This window comes from Chlamydotis macqueenii, chromosome 5 (assembly GCF_036417535.1).
Source record: "Chlamydotis macqueenii isolate bChlMac1 chromosome 5, bChlMac1.mat, whole genome shotgun sequence".
Classification (NCBI taxonomy): Eukaryota; Metazoa; Chordata; class Aves; order Otidiformes; family Otididae; genus Chlamydotis; species Chlamydotis macqueenii.
The window spans coordinates 38,636,224-38,651,635 of NC_141560.1; the positions used below are offsets into that span (position 1 = coordinate 38,636,224).

Here is a 15,412-nt window from a genome sequence, read left to right on the forward strand (position 1 = left end):
AAACCATTACCCCTTGTCCTGTCACACAGGGCCTAGTAAAACGTTTCTCCTCATTTTTCTTATAAGCCCTCTTTAAGTATTGAAAGGCCGCCATAAGGTCTTCCTGGAGCCTTCTATTCTCCAGGCTGAACAACCCCGACTATCTGAGCCTTTCTGCTCCAGCCCTCTGATCATTTTTGTGGCCCTCCTCTGGACCTGCTCCAACTGGTCCATGTCTTTCCTGTACTGAGGGCTCCAGAGCTGGACACAGTACTCCAGGTGGGGTCTCATCAGAGCAGAGCAGAGGGGCAGAATCACCTCCCTTGACCTGCTGGCCATGCTTCTTTTGACACAACCCAGGATACGGTTGGCTTTCTGGGCTGCAAGTGCACATTGTTGGCTCGCATCTGGCTTTTCATCCACCAGTACCTCAACTCTTTCTCTGCAGGGCTGCTCTCAATCCCTTCATCCCTCAGCCTGTATTGATACTGGGGGTTGCCCCAACCCAGGTGCAGGACCTTGCACTTGGCCTTGTTGAACCTCATGAGGTTTGCATGGGCCCACTTCTCAAGCTTGTCGAGGTCCCTCCGGATGGCATCCTGTCCATCAGGCATGTCAACCCCACCACTTGGCTTGGTGTCATTGGCAGACTTGCTGAGGGTGCACTTGATCCCACTGTCTGTCACTGATGAAGATATTAAACAGTACTGGTCCCAGTATGCATCTTGTCAGGTCCCACAGACTTGTGTATGTTCATGTTGCTCAGGTGGTCAGGAACCTGATCTTCCCTTACAGTGGGAGGGGTCTTGTGCCCCCAGTCCCTGTCTTGTGGTCCATTCACTTGAGAGGTGTGGGAAGAGAGGTTGCTAGTGAATGGATAATCTAAACAGCAGATTTAATTCAGTGATATTTGGGACCCTTCTTATTGGCGTCTGCAGAAATTACTGATTCTCTATGTGCTTGGGAGGCTTCTGGGAATGAGGATGCTCTGTGTCACTGCCTCTGGACTGATGATGGTAGAGAGCTGACAGCAGTCTGAGAGGCTGTGAGAAAACTGTATCCAGGTAATGACTGGGTTAATAAAAGGAAATTCAGAGTATATCTAATTACAATTAGATTAGAGTGTAAATGAACCTCACTGGTTCGGTGCTTGTTTTTGTTTGTCTTGTTCAGATATCCCACCTTAAAGCTCAGTAGAGATGCTGTAGTTTGTCACTCTTAATCTTGAATAAAGTTACTGCTGGTTAGTACAAACCAGGACATCAGCACTGTGCTAAGGAGATGAGGCAGGGCTTGTGGTAGTGTGTTCCCCTCTCCATCAATGGTGAGAGCTTTGCTCAGTAAGCTTGAGGAATCATTTCTACCTATAAAAAGCTGCTGGGGTTTCCTTGGGGCTTTTCCTTTTGAAAGACACCTAATGACCTAATCTCATGTGGCTAGAATTGTTACCCAAAACAGTGTACCTATGAGGCTAAGCAAATACTCTGTGTTATAAAACGTTGTAAATGAAGGATGTTACCCTATAGTACCCAAGGGCTTCCCAGGTGTCTGTTAGCAGCCTGCTGTCGCTATCAGCCATATTCCTCCCTCTCTCTCAAGTCAGCTTCATGCTCGCTGCAGGGTTCTTTTGGCAGGGTTTTGTCATCTTGTGGGTATCTGGGGCTGGCCTGTGTTTATACTGAAGGCAGCTGGCTGATGGAGCGACAGGTGATGAGCTTCAGGGTGGTTTCCCAGCATGGATGTGTGGGGCCAGACCCACGGAAAGTAGGGGAAAGCCCTACCAGGCTGCTGGAGCCGAGCACCCTGCCCAGCCCGGAGCATCTCTCCCATTTCAGGGATGCTCCCTGCCCGTTGTGTCAACTGACCTGGAGCTCCCCGCCTCTTTCCGGAGACAAACAGGGCATCATTCGCAGCCACGCACTGTCGGCGTAGCCGCACTGAGTGCGAAAGGTGGGGTTTTTTTTTTGGTTTTGTTTGTTTTCCAGATTCTTTCTGGCTTCCCCGGGCCGTGCGCGGCCCAGCAGCGCCCTCAGGGGCCCGGCCCCGGGAGCGGCCCGGCCGGAGCGGGGGGCGCCGGGGCTCGTAAAGGCCCTGCCTGGGTTTTTATCGCCAGGCTCTCGGGAGAGTCCCGGTTAGCTCTGGAGGAATCTGCCTCTTGGCAATGGAGCTCTGCGTTTTATACACGGGGCACAAAAATAAGCGAACAACGAGGGGTCCTCTGATCTTGCCAGGGCCGAGATGAGGCCAGCCTTCGGGGGCCTTGACGTAACTTACCACGTTCATACAGTTTCTCTTATTAATGAGCTGTAAAGCCAACAGGTTGTGCTTTGCGACCCATATGAAACTCAGCCACTGCCGCCTTTCTGTCCTCCTCTCTTTCCCTTCCCAGTGGTTCCACTTCTGTTGTGCAGTCCAGCTTTGCGTCCCTGGGGCTTCCCCGGTCTCACCCCTGCTCCCCGAGCTTCTGCTCATCTTGCTCTTGCACGGAGCTAAGTCTGCTTTAGCTGCGAGTGTGCAAAGTACTTAAAGTGCAAAGCAAGCTGTGCAGTCAGGTCGATGCACGCACAAATCGAAGATAAGTCTTAGGTTGGGCCGTAGTGGAGGGTAGCAACAGGCTCACTGCTTCTGGCTGGGAGCAGGAGTGCCCGTTTCCAGCTAATCCCTCATCTGAAATCAGACCAAGCAGCTAGGAGTGCTTTCGAGAGCTCCTGTAATCCCTGAGCTGTCTGTACCCAGCGTGTGGTAGGTGCAGGTTCATTGCTGAGGTGAGAGCCCTTGTCATGAGCTCCGTCTGGTGCAGGGTGTGTGTGCCTGTATCTCATGATGCAGTCACAGCTCTGCTGTCTGCTCCTGCCCTTCGGCTGGAGATCAGTTCAGATCTGTGATTTTAGGCACTTGTTTGATTGTTTGATCCAAACTAAAGATTTAGTAAACTTGGACTATTTGTATTTCCTACACCTTGACTTTTCTGGCTGCCCCCCTCCACCCCCCCCCGACATTATTTTGCTTGCTATTAGCAGAAACTGGTTTGGGAAACTTCATTTCACTAGTTGCATCCTTCCTTTCTTCTTCTTCCTCCTTCCACAGTTTAGTTTAACCTTGTAATTGTTGCTTCTTGCCTACACCAAACCTCTGTATCTCATGATGTTCAGATACTACAACACCAGGTATTTAACATCTCTCGTCTCAAGCATTAGTCTGACTCTTGCCTGTGGATCTTCAGGAGTGCTGGCAGGACTTGTGGCGTGCACACTCAGGGGAGCTCCTTTGAACGGTGCCCTCTGGCAGCAGGCAGTGGGGAGGAGGCTCCTTTGTCATGCTGCAGCGTTTTTTGCCTTTAATGTGGTTCTTGGATTTTACAGGTAGCCTGAGCAGTTTCCCCAATGGAAAAAGACAAGGCCTTAACCCTTTCAGTGAGTATCTTGTCAAAATGTTTCCTTTTTTTTGGTGATAACCATGTGTCCCAAAATTCATTCTCCCCTGCTCTCCTATGTTCACAAATACGACTATAGAAACAGCTGGAAACCAAAGTTGTTCATAAGAGCTGTGTATATAATAACATGCAGCTCTGCTGCATCATCTCAAAGTCCAGCACTGTCTTCAGCTGGGCCAGACAGTACATTGCTCAGGAATTAGAATAGGATACAGCAGCTATGGGAGGAACACTCCTCTATCCTATTCTCCCTGCTTCTAGCAAGGAATGATTTAGGCAATTTGTTGTGTTTACATTGCATTACCCTGTGGACACATTCCCAAGAAGATTCTTCTCTGTCCTGGTGAAGGTCTGCTCTCCTCTGTATTTTGTGGCAGTGACTCACACCCTTTCATCAGGCACGAACAACTTTTAGTTCCTTTACTTTTAGACCCACTGCCTCGTGGGTTCATTTGGGTGCTTCTCATTTTGGATTGTGAGAAACAGTGAGCAGTTCTCCCCTGCCTGTCTTGTCCCTGCCACTTGTTTTTCTATAGCCCTCCAACATATGTTGTTGAAAAGACCTAGGCTATTTGCTTAATGACTGAAGTCTTCCCATACCTCTTGCTGTCCTCCTTACCTTTCTGGGTACCATACCTGGTCCTGATGAGATGAGCTGAATGAAGAACTGAAGATAAAGATCAGCTAAGCCTTATAGATTGATATTGTGATGTTTCCTGGTGTGTCCTCAGTTGTGAGCATGTATTTGATTTTTGTCTGCTGCTAAAAGCTGAGTGGAGGCATTAAAAAATTGTGTACTGTGTCTCAATCTTTCCTAGTCGCTCAGAGTGCTTAGTGTAGGACAGGTCATCCCTGCTCCCCACTCACACACTGCGTTGCATGTACAGACATTGAAGTCAATCTGCTTTTTTATGAGCTGATCATTGAGCACCGTGAGCGCCTTTTGCAGAGCTCTGCAGTCAATTTCAAAGATGACTATCTGGAATAATTTTGCATTTGACAATATTCACCCTGCCGTGGCAGGGCATGTCGGTTAGCACTGTTTGTGGCCTGTCTGGTAACCTTTCTCCTTTCCAAAAACCACGTCCATACTTCTGCCTTCTCTTTGCTGTGTTTTCTCCTGTAATTAGTCCACAGAGCTCTCGCTCTGATCCCATAGCTTTGGTTTCTTTAAGAACCTTTGATTGAGGGGCTTAACAAAAGCTTTCTGAAGAAACAAGTGTAGGAGTGTGTGCATCCATCTGAAATGCCAAGCAGCACTCTTGCACCATCCACTGGGACAGTAATAGTTCAGCAGGGTGCTGGGACCCCCGGCTCCAAGGACGCTGTATTCCCACCACAGATTCAGTAGCTTGGTAGGCTTCAGCGTGCCTGGTGCAAGCAGGTCTCCAAGAGCCACTGAGCAGGGAGACTGCTGCATTGTGCTGTTGCGGAGGTGGGGAGAGGCGGCTTGCCCTCACTCTGCCTGCTTGCCTGCTAGGGGAGGAGGCAGCTGGCTGTGGCTCACAGGGGGAGGTGGTGGCAGGGCAGCCTGGCAGCAGCTGGCTTCTGCATCAGCCGTGGCAGGCGGAAGAGCAGAGGGAGAGATGTCGGAGTTGTTTCCCTAGACTGCATGCCCATTTCCAAGGAGGGGGAGGGAGAGGAAAGTGGTGGTTTATGTTTAAAAATACGTCAGTCCCTAGCACTCTGTGTGACTCATTCAATGCTTTTTTCAGCAAGGCTGTCTCACTAGCCCCCAGTTGTTTTCAACCTCACAGCTTACTCTGGGATCTCAGCCTTCTGGGGCCATGGATGCAGCAGAGGCTGTACTGTATCTTTATCAGTCAAGTGCCCTTTTGGTTTTAATTTGCCTTTTTTCCTCACTTTCCCTGCTTCTGTTTTGTTGTCTGTTTTTGGTTTTGTTTTTTTTCCCCTCATTGCCCACCTCACCCTTTCAGTAGGTCGCCTGGTGTAGCAGCCGAAGACAGGAAGGGAAGGCACGAGCCGACCTAAAGGAAAGATCGATCCAGCGACAGATGGACAGACACCTTGCTGCTTATGAGCAAGCATGCAGCATCAGCAACATCCAACGTAGCAGAAGTGGCACCCAGAACGTTTGCACTTTTTAATAATTGGTTTGGGTTTGTTTTTAATTGCTTTTCAATGCCATTATCTATTACTTTGGAGAGTGGGGGGGAAACAGGATCATGACTTTTTAAAATTGGAACAGCTACTGATGATGTAAAATTGAGTTCACTAGGACTCAAAGATATTTTTATATACTGTATATAAATATATATGTAAATTGTACAGTTGTCTTGTACAGGGGTTGGAGTCACTGTTCTGTTCCTCCCTTTGCTTTCAAAGGCTGTTAGGGCTAGAGGGACACTTTGTATTTAATGGAGTACAGTAATGCATTCATTTCTGCCACCAAACCGTCATTCAGTTGCAAACTTTAACATCCCCATGCACAAAGGAGGAGGTGTATCAGCATGACTTGTGCTTGCAGATGTGCACGCAGTGCCACATGCTTCTTGGGAGCAGCTGAACCCCTTCTTTTCTTACTGTAAAGCCCTGTGCAACTCGCAGGCAACTGGGCTTTTGAGAGAGCACAGATTTCACCTAAGTATTGTTGCACTGCAAAGCTGCTTAAAGTAGGGATAGAAAAGGGTTCTATTAAGGACATACAAAAGTATTTTCTGCACCTGTTGCAAGTTGGGCAGAAATGAATTGCAAATACATGGCTATCCAGGCTCAGAAGGCATGCTTAGCAAAGATGTGCCATGCCTCGGGAATCTAACGCTGTAGAAAGGATGTGGGAGCTGTAGGCCTAGTAGAGTCAGTGGAGTGAGAAGTCTTGAATCTTCCTCTCTGATAGTGTTCATCTATATGTTGTACAACAATAAAACTGTTGAGAAGCATACTAAAAATAGCATCTGTTGCTTTGCTGAAGAGCAAAGAATGTATTTGTCAGTGTGGAAAGAGACAATCATGCTGCTGGTCCCCAAGAGTCTGCTTTACTTCTGTTTCAACACTACAGCTTGGGCCACGCTCACTGGTAAAGGACTGCCTGCAAGACTGTTCTTGTCTTTGGTCGTTGTGAACCCCAAGCTCCTCCTCTCCTGCACAGTGGTGTGCCTGCCTGGTTTAGAGTATCCGGTTCACCCAATTCACTGTTATCAGGATCTCCTGTCTTACCACACTCCAGTGTCACATTGCAATAACAGTGAAGACTTGGATTGAGGAACCTGGTCTCTTGGAGGCAACAGGGGCTGTTTCAACTTCCAGCAGTTTTTTCAGAGTTGTTTTGTTTCTTAATCTCATACAATTTTGAACTAAGTGACAGGGCAGGAACACCCATATCAGCAATCCTAGGTTTGGGTAGTGTGATGGAACACAGTGTTTTCTTTTGTGCATTTCCAGCCACTGGCAGCACTCACCTGTTCATAGGAGATGTTCTAAGCAGCCTCCCACTTCAGACCTGGCCATCCTTGTGCCACTCATATCTGGACTAAGAACCTGTAGTCAGAGATGATGACTAATAAGAGATCACGCCAACAATGGTGTAACAGCATTGTGTTACAGTAGAGACTGGGCTTGTCCCTTGAGGCTTTGTTGCTTTGGTAAATGATGTTGCAGCACAACATCTTCACTCTGTGGCGTGTCATCATGATGACAGCGTGAGATAAACATCACTGCAGGAGTGTCCTGATGCAGTAAGTTAGTGCCTTGTTGACAATATGGGAAGTTTACCAAAAAAAAAAACCCCAAAAAATCTTTCTATAAATAACTGTTTAAGAGTAGTAATAACTCTTTCTCTGGGAAGGAGACTGGAGTTAATTAAAGCATTTGGCATGGTTGAAAACACCACACCTCTTCTAATCTCTGAAGTATACATCACACCATCATAATATAATGAAGTTGTCTCTTTAGCAAGAGCAGATCTTGCTGCTGGATCTTCCTGGTTTCTCACATAAAATGTATGTGCTTTTTTGGCCTACAAGCTCCCATTTTCTTGATTGAATCTTCTTTTTAAATGCCCAGGGCACATCTTTTGTGTGTTGAAATTATTTGGTTTAGTGTATAGTTAGAAATGTCCCTGTCACTCATTAATCCTGTTGTAGGAGTAAAGAATGTATCCAACTGTATAAAAAAAAAAAAACTCTCCTTTTTTAATATGCTAGTTTTAGGAATTAAAAGCTCTGGCTGCTGATGAGTGTTTGGTTTGGTTTTTTTAATGTATAGTTGCATCCAGCAAAAGCACCCACTTGGATGCCTGTAGGAGTTCTGTCAGCTCGCCACTGGGGCCAGGCAGTGCCCCACAAGATTGTGGGGGGAATGCAGAGCTGTGAAAAATCACTGCATCTTTTCTTCTAGAAATGTCAGTAAACCAGCCAGCCAGTGCTCCTGCTTGTCACATAAATCCTTCTGCAGATCTCCTTTTTCTCATCCTTGTGTCCTTCCCCCCCAAAAAGGCATGTATTCACATGTAGTTTGCAATTAAAATTGGGTCAGTCCTTCAAGGAAGCCAAACAAGGGGTGGCTGTTGATGTTAGCTTTGGTATTGGTGGGCATTCATGTTGCTATATTAGAGCTGACTTTATGGATGGATTGGGGTCCAAGCATTTATATTGCTTTCCCCTTTACTTTCACAAGACAACTCCCAGTCCCTGCATCCTGGCTTGCTGGGTTTGCACGCACCCCTGAACAGCTTGGGCAACGCTTGTACATTGGCATGCAAGACCCAACCGGCATTATTGTGTAATGTCTGGACAGGGGTTGAGTTACTTGTTCTGGGTTTGTGTGTTGGAAGATCACGCAGACATTCATATAGCCCATCCTATGAGTTGTCCAAACTGTCTGTACTCCTCAGAAGAAAGCAGTGCCTCAGCTCCCCTCTTCCCTTATTGCTTTTATTGCCAGATAACTGGCCAGTCCACCTGGCTGCTAGGCCAAACGTGTCCTTATCTGGCAGTGGTGAGCATGTTCTGCTCTGCCTTGCTTCAGTAGCATCCTGCTGAAGCTGGGGCATGGGGAGTTGTCAGTGCTGTGCCTGGAAGCAGACCCTGGGCATGTCTCATCCTTCAAGACCTCATGGGCCTCTCCAGCTCTACTTTGAATGACTTCTGAAAACAACTGGGACAGGGAAGAGAACCAGGGCTCCATGGTGCAAGTTATTGTCTCTTCCTGCCAGAAGCAAAAATCTTTCCTTTTTTTGCTGATCCTCCAAGGACAGAGTGTGTTGGAGGGAACGGCATTACAGTGGGATTCATCTGTGTGAAGGCACTACTTTCCACAGCCTGGGTTTATATTGAACTCTACCCTGCCCCAGCACATTTCTGCCTATGGCATTGTTTGTTAGATTGAAAGGCATCTGTTTGATTTTGGTTTTGTAATAAAATAGATAACTTTTGCTCCAGTGTCTAGTGGTGGTTTTTTGTTGAATCTTGATTTCCAGAACTCCTCTCTTTCACATGATGTTCTGTTGCATATGCAGTGCTGTAGGAGAGGGAAAGGGACTTTCCTGCTCCTGGAGTCATGTGTCAGGCTTTGGCTGGGATCTGAGGTCCTTAGATGTTTCTCTCCTGTGTATGAGGAGAGGCTGAATTAAAACATGCCCCAGAGTGTTTCCCTGTGGTTTGATGACAGCTGCCTGAATCTGCCCAGGCTCCTTAGAAAGGCTGTGAAGCTTCAGCAGGAGAGTAGAGTCACCGCAGAAGGTGGGACCCACAGCCGAGTGGGATCTTGTAGCACAGTCTCCCTAAACCAGAGTCAGGACACTGGCACTGCACCTCACACCTCCTCATCCTCTTTCACCTTGCAGCCCTCGTACATTACTTTTGCAGGTCAAGCTTCACTACATGGGAGCCTGAAATACTTTCTTCTAGGTGTTGTCCAAAACCTTTTAATCCCCAGAGGTGACAAGTAACAAGCCATGCTGGGAAGCTGCTACTGTTGTAAAATATGCTTTTTCCTAGGCTACAGGGAGGTAGCATTCATCAGAGGATGTGGGACCAGGTCTATGATGGAGGAGACCACACACCATTTCCATCAAGCAGATATGACCACTTTTCTCATGTCTACGTCACTTCCCTTGGTTGCATGTAAATCTCTTGCAATTAATAAGAAGCCAACTCATTTACTGCACATCAAAGGAGAGGCAATTGCAGTCCTCAAGGAAGGCTTTCTACTTGTGTAGTAGTCACAGGCTGGCTTGTGTGTAGGTGGGCAGAGGGGAAGGACTGATAAGACTGTGTCTGTAGATGCAAGTTAAATGATAAAAGTACTGTGAACTTTAAGGAGCAAATGCAGGGATGAGTGACAGCCAGTCTGGATTTTTGAAGAATAAACTGGCAAATGGAGCTAATTTCCTTGTATTACCAAGATAATGTCTTTTGGGGCTGAGGGACAAGCAGTAGTTGTCATCTGAGTTTTGCAAGACTTAATTAAAATAGGAAAAGAATAATTTCTTAAAAAACAATTATTTGGCCGTGCTTCATCTTTCTGAGGTACGCTGAGAGGTCTTCACCCTTCTCTGGAGGTGCAGTCATTCTGTAAGCAAGTCAGAAGAGCTACAAAGAGCTTGCTTCTGCCTCTGCTTCCAGCAGTGATACTGCCAGAAGACTTTTCTTCATCCTTCATTCCTTTCCCCTTTAACTTTGACACGACTAACAAAATCCATATGCAGAATGCCAACCTTCCAACTTTTCGGCAGCCAGCCGTTGCAAGCCATTTCAGGCAAAATAACTTGGCAACCCTGCAAAAGCTGCTATTAAAGTGGACAGCGTGATCTGCAAAAGTGATGCTCCTTAGTTTGGAAAACACCTTCAAAACAAAGTGGCTTAAAAAAACCACCACCTCAGGAAGGAGGAGTATAACAGTGAGTACTTTGTACGGAGTGTTTGCCAGAAAACCCGAGGCTGGCTGCTTTGGGAAGCGATGATGCTTTCTGCTGTTCTGTGTCCGAGGGCCTGCATACTGATGTCAGTGGCTGGGTTTGTTTCTCGTAGCTGCTGTGCCTGCGCGCACCAGGAGGTGTCGAGTTTTTATTCAGAAAACACCACCAGCTCCGTGCTACGTGCACAAACCTATGTCCCCATCTCCTACAACAGCACGGATGAACTTTTATTCCACGTTAGGTTGTTCTTTCAACAGATTGGGACTGAGCTGAGGGCCTTTTGGCTCCCAGCCCAGGAGAGGAGCCGTGGCTTCGCTGTGTCCTTAGCATCCCCTTGAGGACAAGGCACCGGCGGTGGGTGGCTCTCGTGCTCTGCCTGAGCCAGGCCTGTGCTGTGCTGCAGGCGGAGGGGTGCCTGTTGGGTGACGAGGGAGGCAGAAGTTTGTGAGTTCTGAATGTTGAGGTTGCCTCCCCTCTGGTGCCAGCAGGAACAGCAGGCCCAGCTCTCCTGCGTGCAATTCACAACAAGGAGGCCCTAGTTTGGAGTTCAGAGCAGCTCCTCAGTGCAGGATCTGGGAGCCTGATGAATTCAGCTCACCTTACTAAAACAGACAAATTGAGTCCCAGTACAGAACAGATCCTTAATTCATTGCTTTTTGGTATGCGAATTAAGGACTGAACTGTGCATGACCTTTGTCTTCAGTTTGGTGAAATGAGTTCTGTAGCATCTCAGTGGTGTGTGACAAGCAACAAAAACTGCAGAGTTTGAATGTCCATTATACAGGACAGCTCTGGCTTTGCACAGCACAAAGTACAATTGCCATCTCCCTCAGTCATGAATTTGGCTGGGACCAGTCGAGTAATCCCTGCTGACTTCACCATGTCAGAAAAGACTTGACGCAGCATTTGGCTGAGGAGATGGAGCTATTTCTGAAGTGACTTGGATGTTCTTGCTACAAGCTGGCAAGTTTTAACAGGCAAAGCTGTATGAAGGTGGCTGACGTTGGATCAGTTCATCTGCAGCCCAATGTCGATGTGAATTTTTGCATCTCTTGAGCTGTTACGATTGTTTCAGGTGTTCAGATGCTTGCTGCAAGCTTTTTCTCCTTGAAATGCAGTGGAATGCCAGACTTTGTAAAAGGAGTTAAAGTACTTAGACTCCAAAAAATAAAATAGCAAGTATCAATGAATTCAGAAAACTGGTGGGCAGGCTCTGTGAAGAGATGCTCTAAAGGATAGAACAGATGTGAAACTGATAAAAGAGCTGGGGTCAAAATCCCAGTAAACTAGCCTGCTGCAAGGGAAACAAAGTAGAGACCAATAAAGTGGGGGTCCAGAGCTCTTGAACATCCTGAAGCATGAAAAGGAAAAATAGGAAATGTAGGATTGGTGCTGCAGCATTGTAGACTACATGTGAGATTCCAGGGGACTTAAGGATGGCATGACAATGTCACCTAACTAGAGGTGAAGAAAAACTTGGGGCATTATAGACCTGATGTCCTACAATCTCACTGTGAAAACTTACAAAAGTGAGCTATGGACCAGTTATTCACTAATCCCCCAGACAGATTTATAAATTTGTAAAAAAAAAAAAAAAAAAAGGACAAATTGCATCAAACTAATTTGATTCCATTCTTTGACAGGATAACGGGCTTCATGACTGGGGGGTCAGCACTGGATGTGATATGTCTTGACTTTGGTAAGGCTTCTGGCACTGTCCCAGAAGACATTCTCGTAAGTGAGCTGACGAAAGGCAACCTATTTAAACTCACAATACATTGAGTTCAGTGTCAAAGTCAGAGACCTTTCTGGGGAAATCTTTCCAGTGGCCAGGTCTATTGAGGGTTTTCATCAGCAGCATTAGGAAATTGCTCTACTATAAAATTTCCCGGTGGTATCCAACTGGGAGGGGCTGTGAGCACCTATGAAAGGTAGAAGTAGAACACTTGATAAATTGCAGAAATAGTCCAAGTCAACAGGATGAGTTTCAGCAGAGAAGCATGTGCTGACCTGCCGTGAGGCAGCTGGCGTGAGCGCATGAACACAAAGCGAGACCCTGCAGGCAGCAGTCCAGCAGAAATGACTGCTCAGAAGCTGGCAGAGGAGAAAATGGAGTACCTGAAGGGCTTTGCCGCATACAAAACGCTCTTACGACAAGGTAATCAGTTGCTTTTCATGCCTTCGTGAATAAAATAAGAAGGAAAAAAAAACAAAACAGCAGAGCCAAAAAAACCTCACATTTGGGGTTGCTGTTATTTTTCTACCCAAGATGCTACTGAACAAGAAAAGGCAATCGAGTCTCTTTTGATAGCTTTTTTAAGAGCTTATTGGACAGCCGTGGTGTTGATAGAGGCACTCTGTACAGTATGCCTTAGTGCCAAGGAGGTGCCCAGGAAACCTTCTGAGAGCACTGCAGAAGCCTTTGTGTTGAGATTTTTTTTTTCTTTGTCCTACATCTTTTCCATGTACCTAAACTGTACACAAATAATTCTCACAAAATGAGACCAGTGTTTTTGTAATGCAAGCTTATTTTGTGAGACAACAGAGATATCTTCTTGGGAAGATAAGATAAAAAAAAATAATCTTGCTTGGATGGTTTATTTCTTTAACTCACCTAGATTTCACACCAATTTCAAAGTACTTCCTAGACCTGTGTTATTTTTTATTGCGTTCTTCAAACTGGGCCAATTTCTGAGTGCGTGTCCAGCAATGAGTAGTGGGGTGGGTCATGATTTTTCCTTTAGCCGCAGCTCCCACTCAGCTTGCCACGTGCGTGACAATGGCAGTGGTGAACACTCACATTGAGGTGCAGCAGGAACATCTGATGAGCTCACGAACCTCACATCATGCCTGCAGGCTCCATGTCTAAGCTGGAAGGGGTGGTTGGACTAGATGACTTTGAAGGTCCTTTCCAACCCTAATCATTCTATGATTCTATGAAATTACCACCTGAGGCCAAGTGTAGGGAAGGGCTGGGTTTCCCAGTTTGAGGTGGAGAGGGACTGGGGGTTTCTGTGACTGGGAGCAGTGGGAAGTGTGAGCAACCCCCCAGCCGGCTGCCCAGATGCCCCATGGGCCTGGGGTGCTGGTCTCTCTCCACCACTGAATGCTGCTGGGCAAAGCACAGACCCCGCCCTGGGTGAAGGGAAGGCTGGGGTGTGTGTGTACCTATTCATGGTGTGAATTGTCTAGATACTTAAAAAAAACTCATTTAAATGCTGGGAGGGCCTTAATCCCTTCACCCTATGGAGGCAAATTGGGAGCCCTGTCTTCTCTGCTGGGCACTAAGCGCACTGGCGCACATGGCTCTGTTATTAACAAGCTTGCTGACACATGCACACAGATGACAATGGTCATTAAAAACATTTATTTTTTTTCCCCTCCATATAATACTCCAAAGATTATTCTTAGTGACAAGTGCTTTTCAGTTTGTGGCCAGAGCCAGCCAGGGCTCAGCAACTGCTGCTGCCATTCATGCAGCTGCTGCACCATGGTCAGACTTGTGACCACTCCCTGGCAAAATTAAGCCAAAAAAAGTTTTTGTTTATTTTTTTTTCCCCAGAAGAAAAAAGCAATTACAGGTGAATGATATGAGAAACAACCTGCCCTCAGTTAACACAAAAGTGTGACTGGGGATGGGTTGAAATTTCCTGGGTTTGAACTTATGTTCAAGCATGACCAGATCTCCTGGACATCCTTCTGTTGCTATCTGTTTCTGTGCTATCAAGACCTCGATGATGGTCATGCCTCAAAGGGCTTGTTACCACCCTTTTATCTCAATTGCAATTACTGTGGTGTTGGTGCAATCAAGGATCTTCTGGACAAGGACAAATTAAACACAAAAATATTCTATGAATGAATGATGCACATTTCCTCTGATTCCACAGCTGGGGCTGCTGTACAGGTTTGTAAGCCACTTGTCCCTGGTATGGGAGGACCCCACCACCACCCTCCATCCCAAAGCAGCAACATGACCATGCTGAGGCTTATGTCCAGGACCAGAGGGTGCTGTCCCAGAGCTGGGCTGAGTGACAGGAGTGTGCAGGCATCAGGAACTGGCTGCAGGACGGAGAATGAAGTTTTGTTAGAGCCGGTGAACAAAGGTTTTTTTAAGCCAGAGAGGAGGCAATTGCAACTCTCAGAATGGGATTTGTCATCTAAGTCTCAGCATTGGGGGGACCTGGATGCTTCTATGCAGCTGTGACAGCGAGTCAGCCCCAAAGGCTGGCTCCCCCTCCCTGCCTTCAAACACCCCCCAGCCCTTTCACAAAAGTCAAAGGCAATGAGTCCTTTCCCGGAGCTGAAGCTTTTGTGCTTCCCGCTGGGCTGGGAGCAGATGTGCTCGCCACCAGCACTGCTGGCTCTTGGAGAGCAGGAGCCAGCCGAGAGGGCAAGGGCTGGGAAATGACCCCATGGGCCTGCAGGGAGATGAAAGTATGCAGGACCCGGTGGGGCAGTGGCCTTTTTTGCTCCCCGAGGGAGCAATGGGCAGCACAGCCTCCCCACAGCTGCTGCAACTGAGGGTCCCCCTCAACCTGCCTCCCACTGGGGCTGTGGGCCGCACCAGTCATCCCTTTGCTGCAGAAAGGCATGTGGGGATGGTTCTGGCACAAGCCTCATTGTAAAGGGTTTGGGTTTTTTTTTTGGTTTTGTTTTTTTTTTTTTTTTTTGGTTTGGGGACCAAATACAAGTGGAAAAAGGCAGTCAGTGGCAATACTGGGTGAGGAGGTGGCATCGTACTGGCCAAACCAGGGCATGCTTCCTGGCTGTCTTGAGGGAGTGATGACTCTTTACAAAACATTTTTACTGGCATCCATGCAGTGCAGGATCACCTGGATGTCAAAACCCATGGGGTGCTGGGGGTTTCCCCCGTGGCAGAAGAGTGGGAAGGCAGCCAGAGGTACTACTGGTCCCATACCATGCGTGGCCCTTAGACTAGGCCCCTGTGCCATGGCAGTCCCCAGGGACAAAGCAGCGCCTTTGATCATCTCTGCTTTTCCCTCCTGATGGCAGGGCACATTATTTATCCTCAGCCACAGCAGCAAAGGGGCCTCAGCGAGGAGCGGGTATAGAGGGGAGAGGGAGGCTGAAAAGCAGGCGTGCGCCGCCCAGAGCACAGGGAC

The 15,412-nt window shown here is 47.4% G+C and overlaps 1 protein-coding gene across 5 annotated transcripts in view; it reads left to right on the plus strand.

Annotated features, from left to right (window-relative positions):
• SMOC1 (SPARC related modular calcium binding 1) overlaps positions 1 to 8,804 on the plus strand; it is a 133,215-nt gene extending 124,411 nt beyond the window's left edge. For 2 of the 5 annotated variants that reach the window (XM_086749466.1, XM_086749469.1), the window contains exons 12-13: positions 3,342 to 3,392; positions 5,350 to 8,804. In XM_086749466.1, the coding sequence (XP_086605592.1) occupies positions 3,342 to 3,392; positions 5,350 to 5,366 (68 nt within the window). In that variant the 3' untranslated portion in view covers positions 5,367 to 8,804. The remainder of the gene's footprint in view (positions 1 to 3,341; positions 3,393 to 5,349) is intronic. The other 3 variants (XM_086749467.1, XM_086749470.1, XM_086749471.1) reach the window with 3 other exon arrangements.
• Positions 8,805 to 15,412: the final 6,608 nt, after the last annotated feature.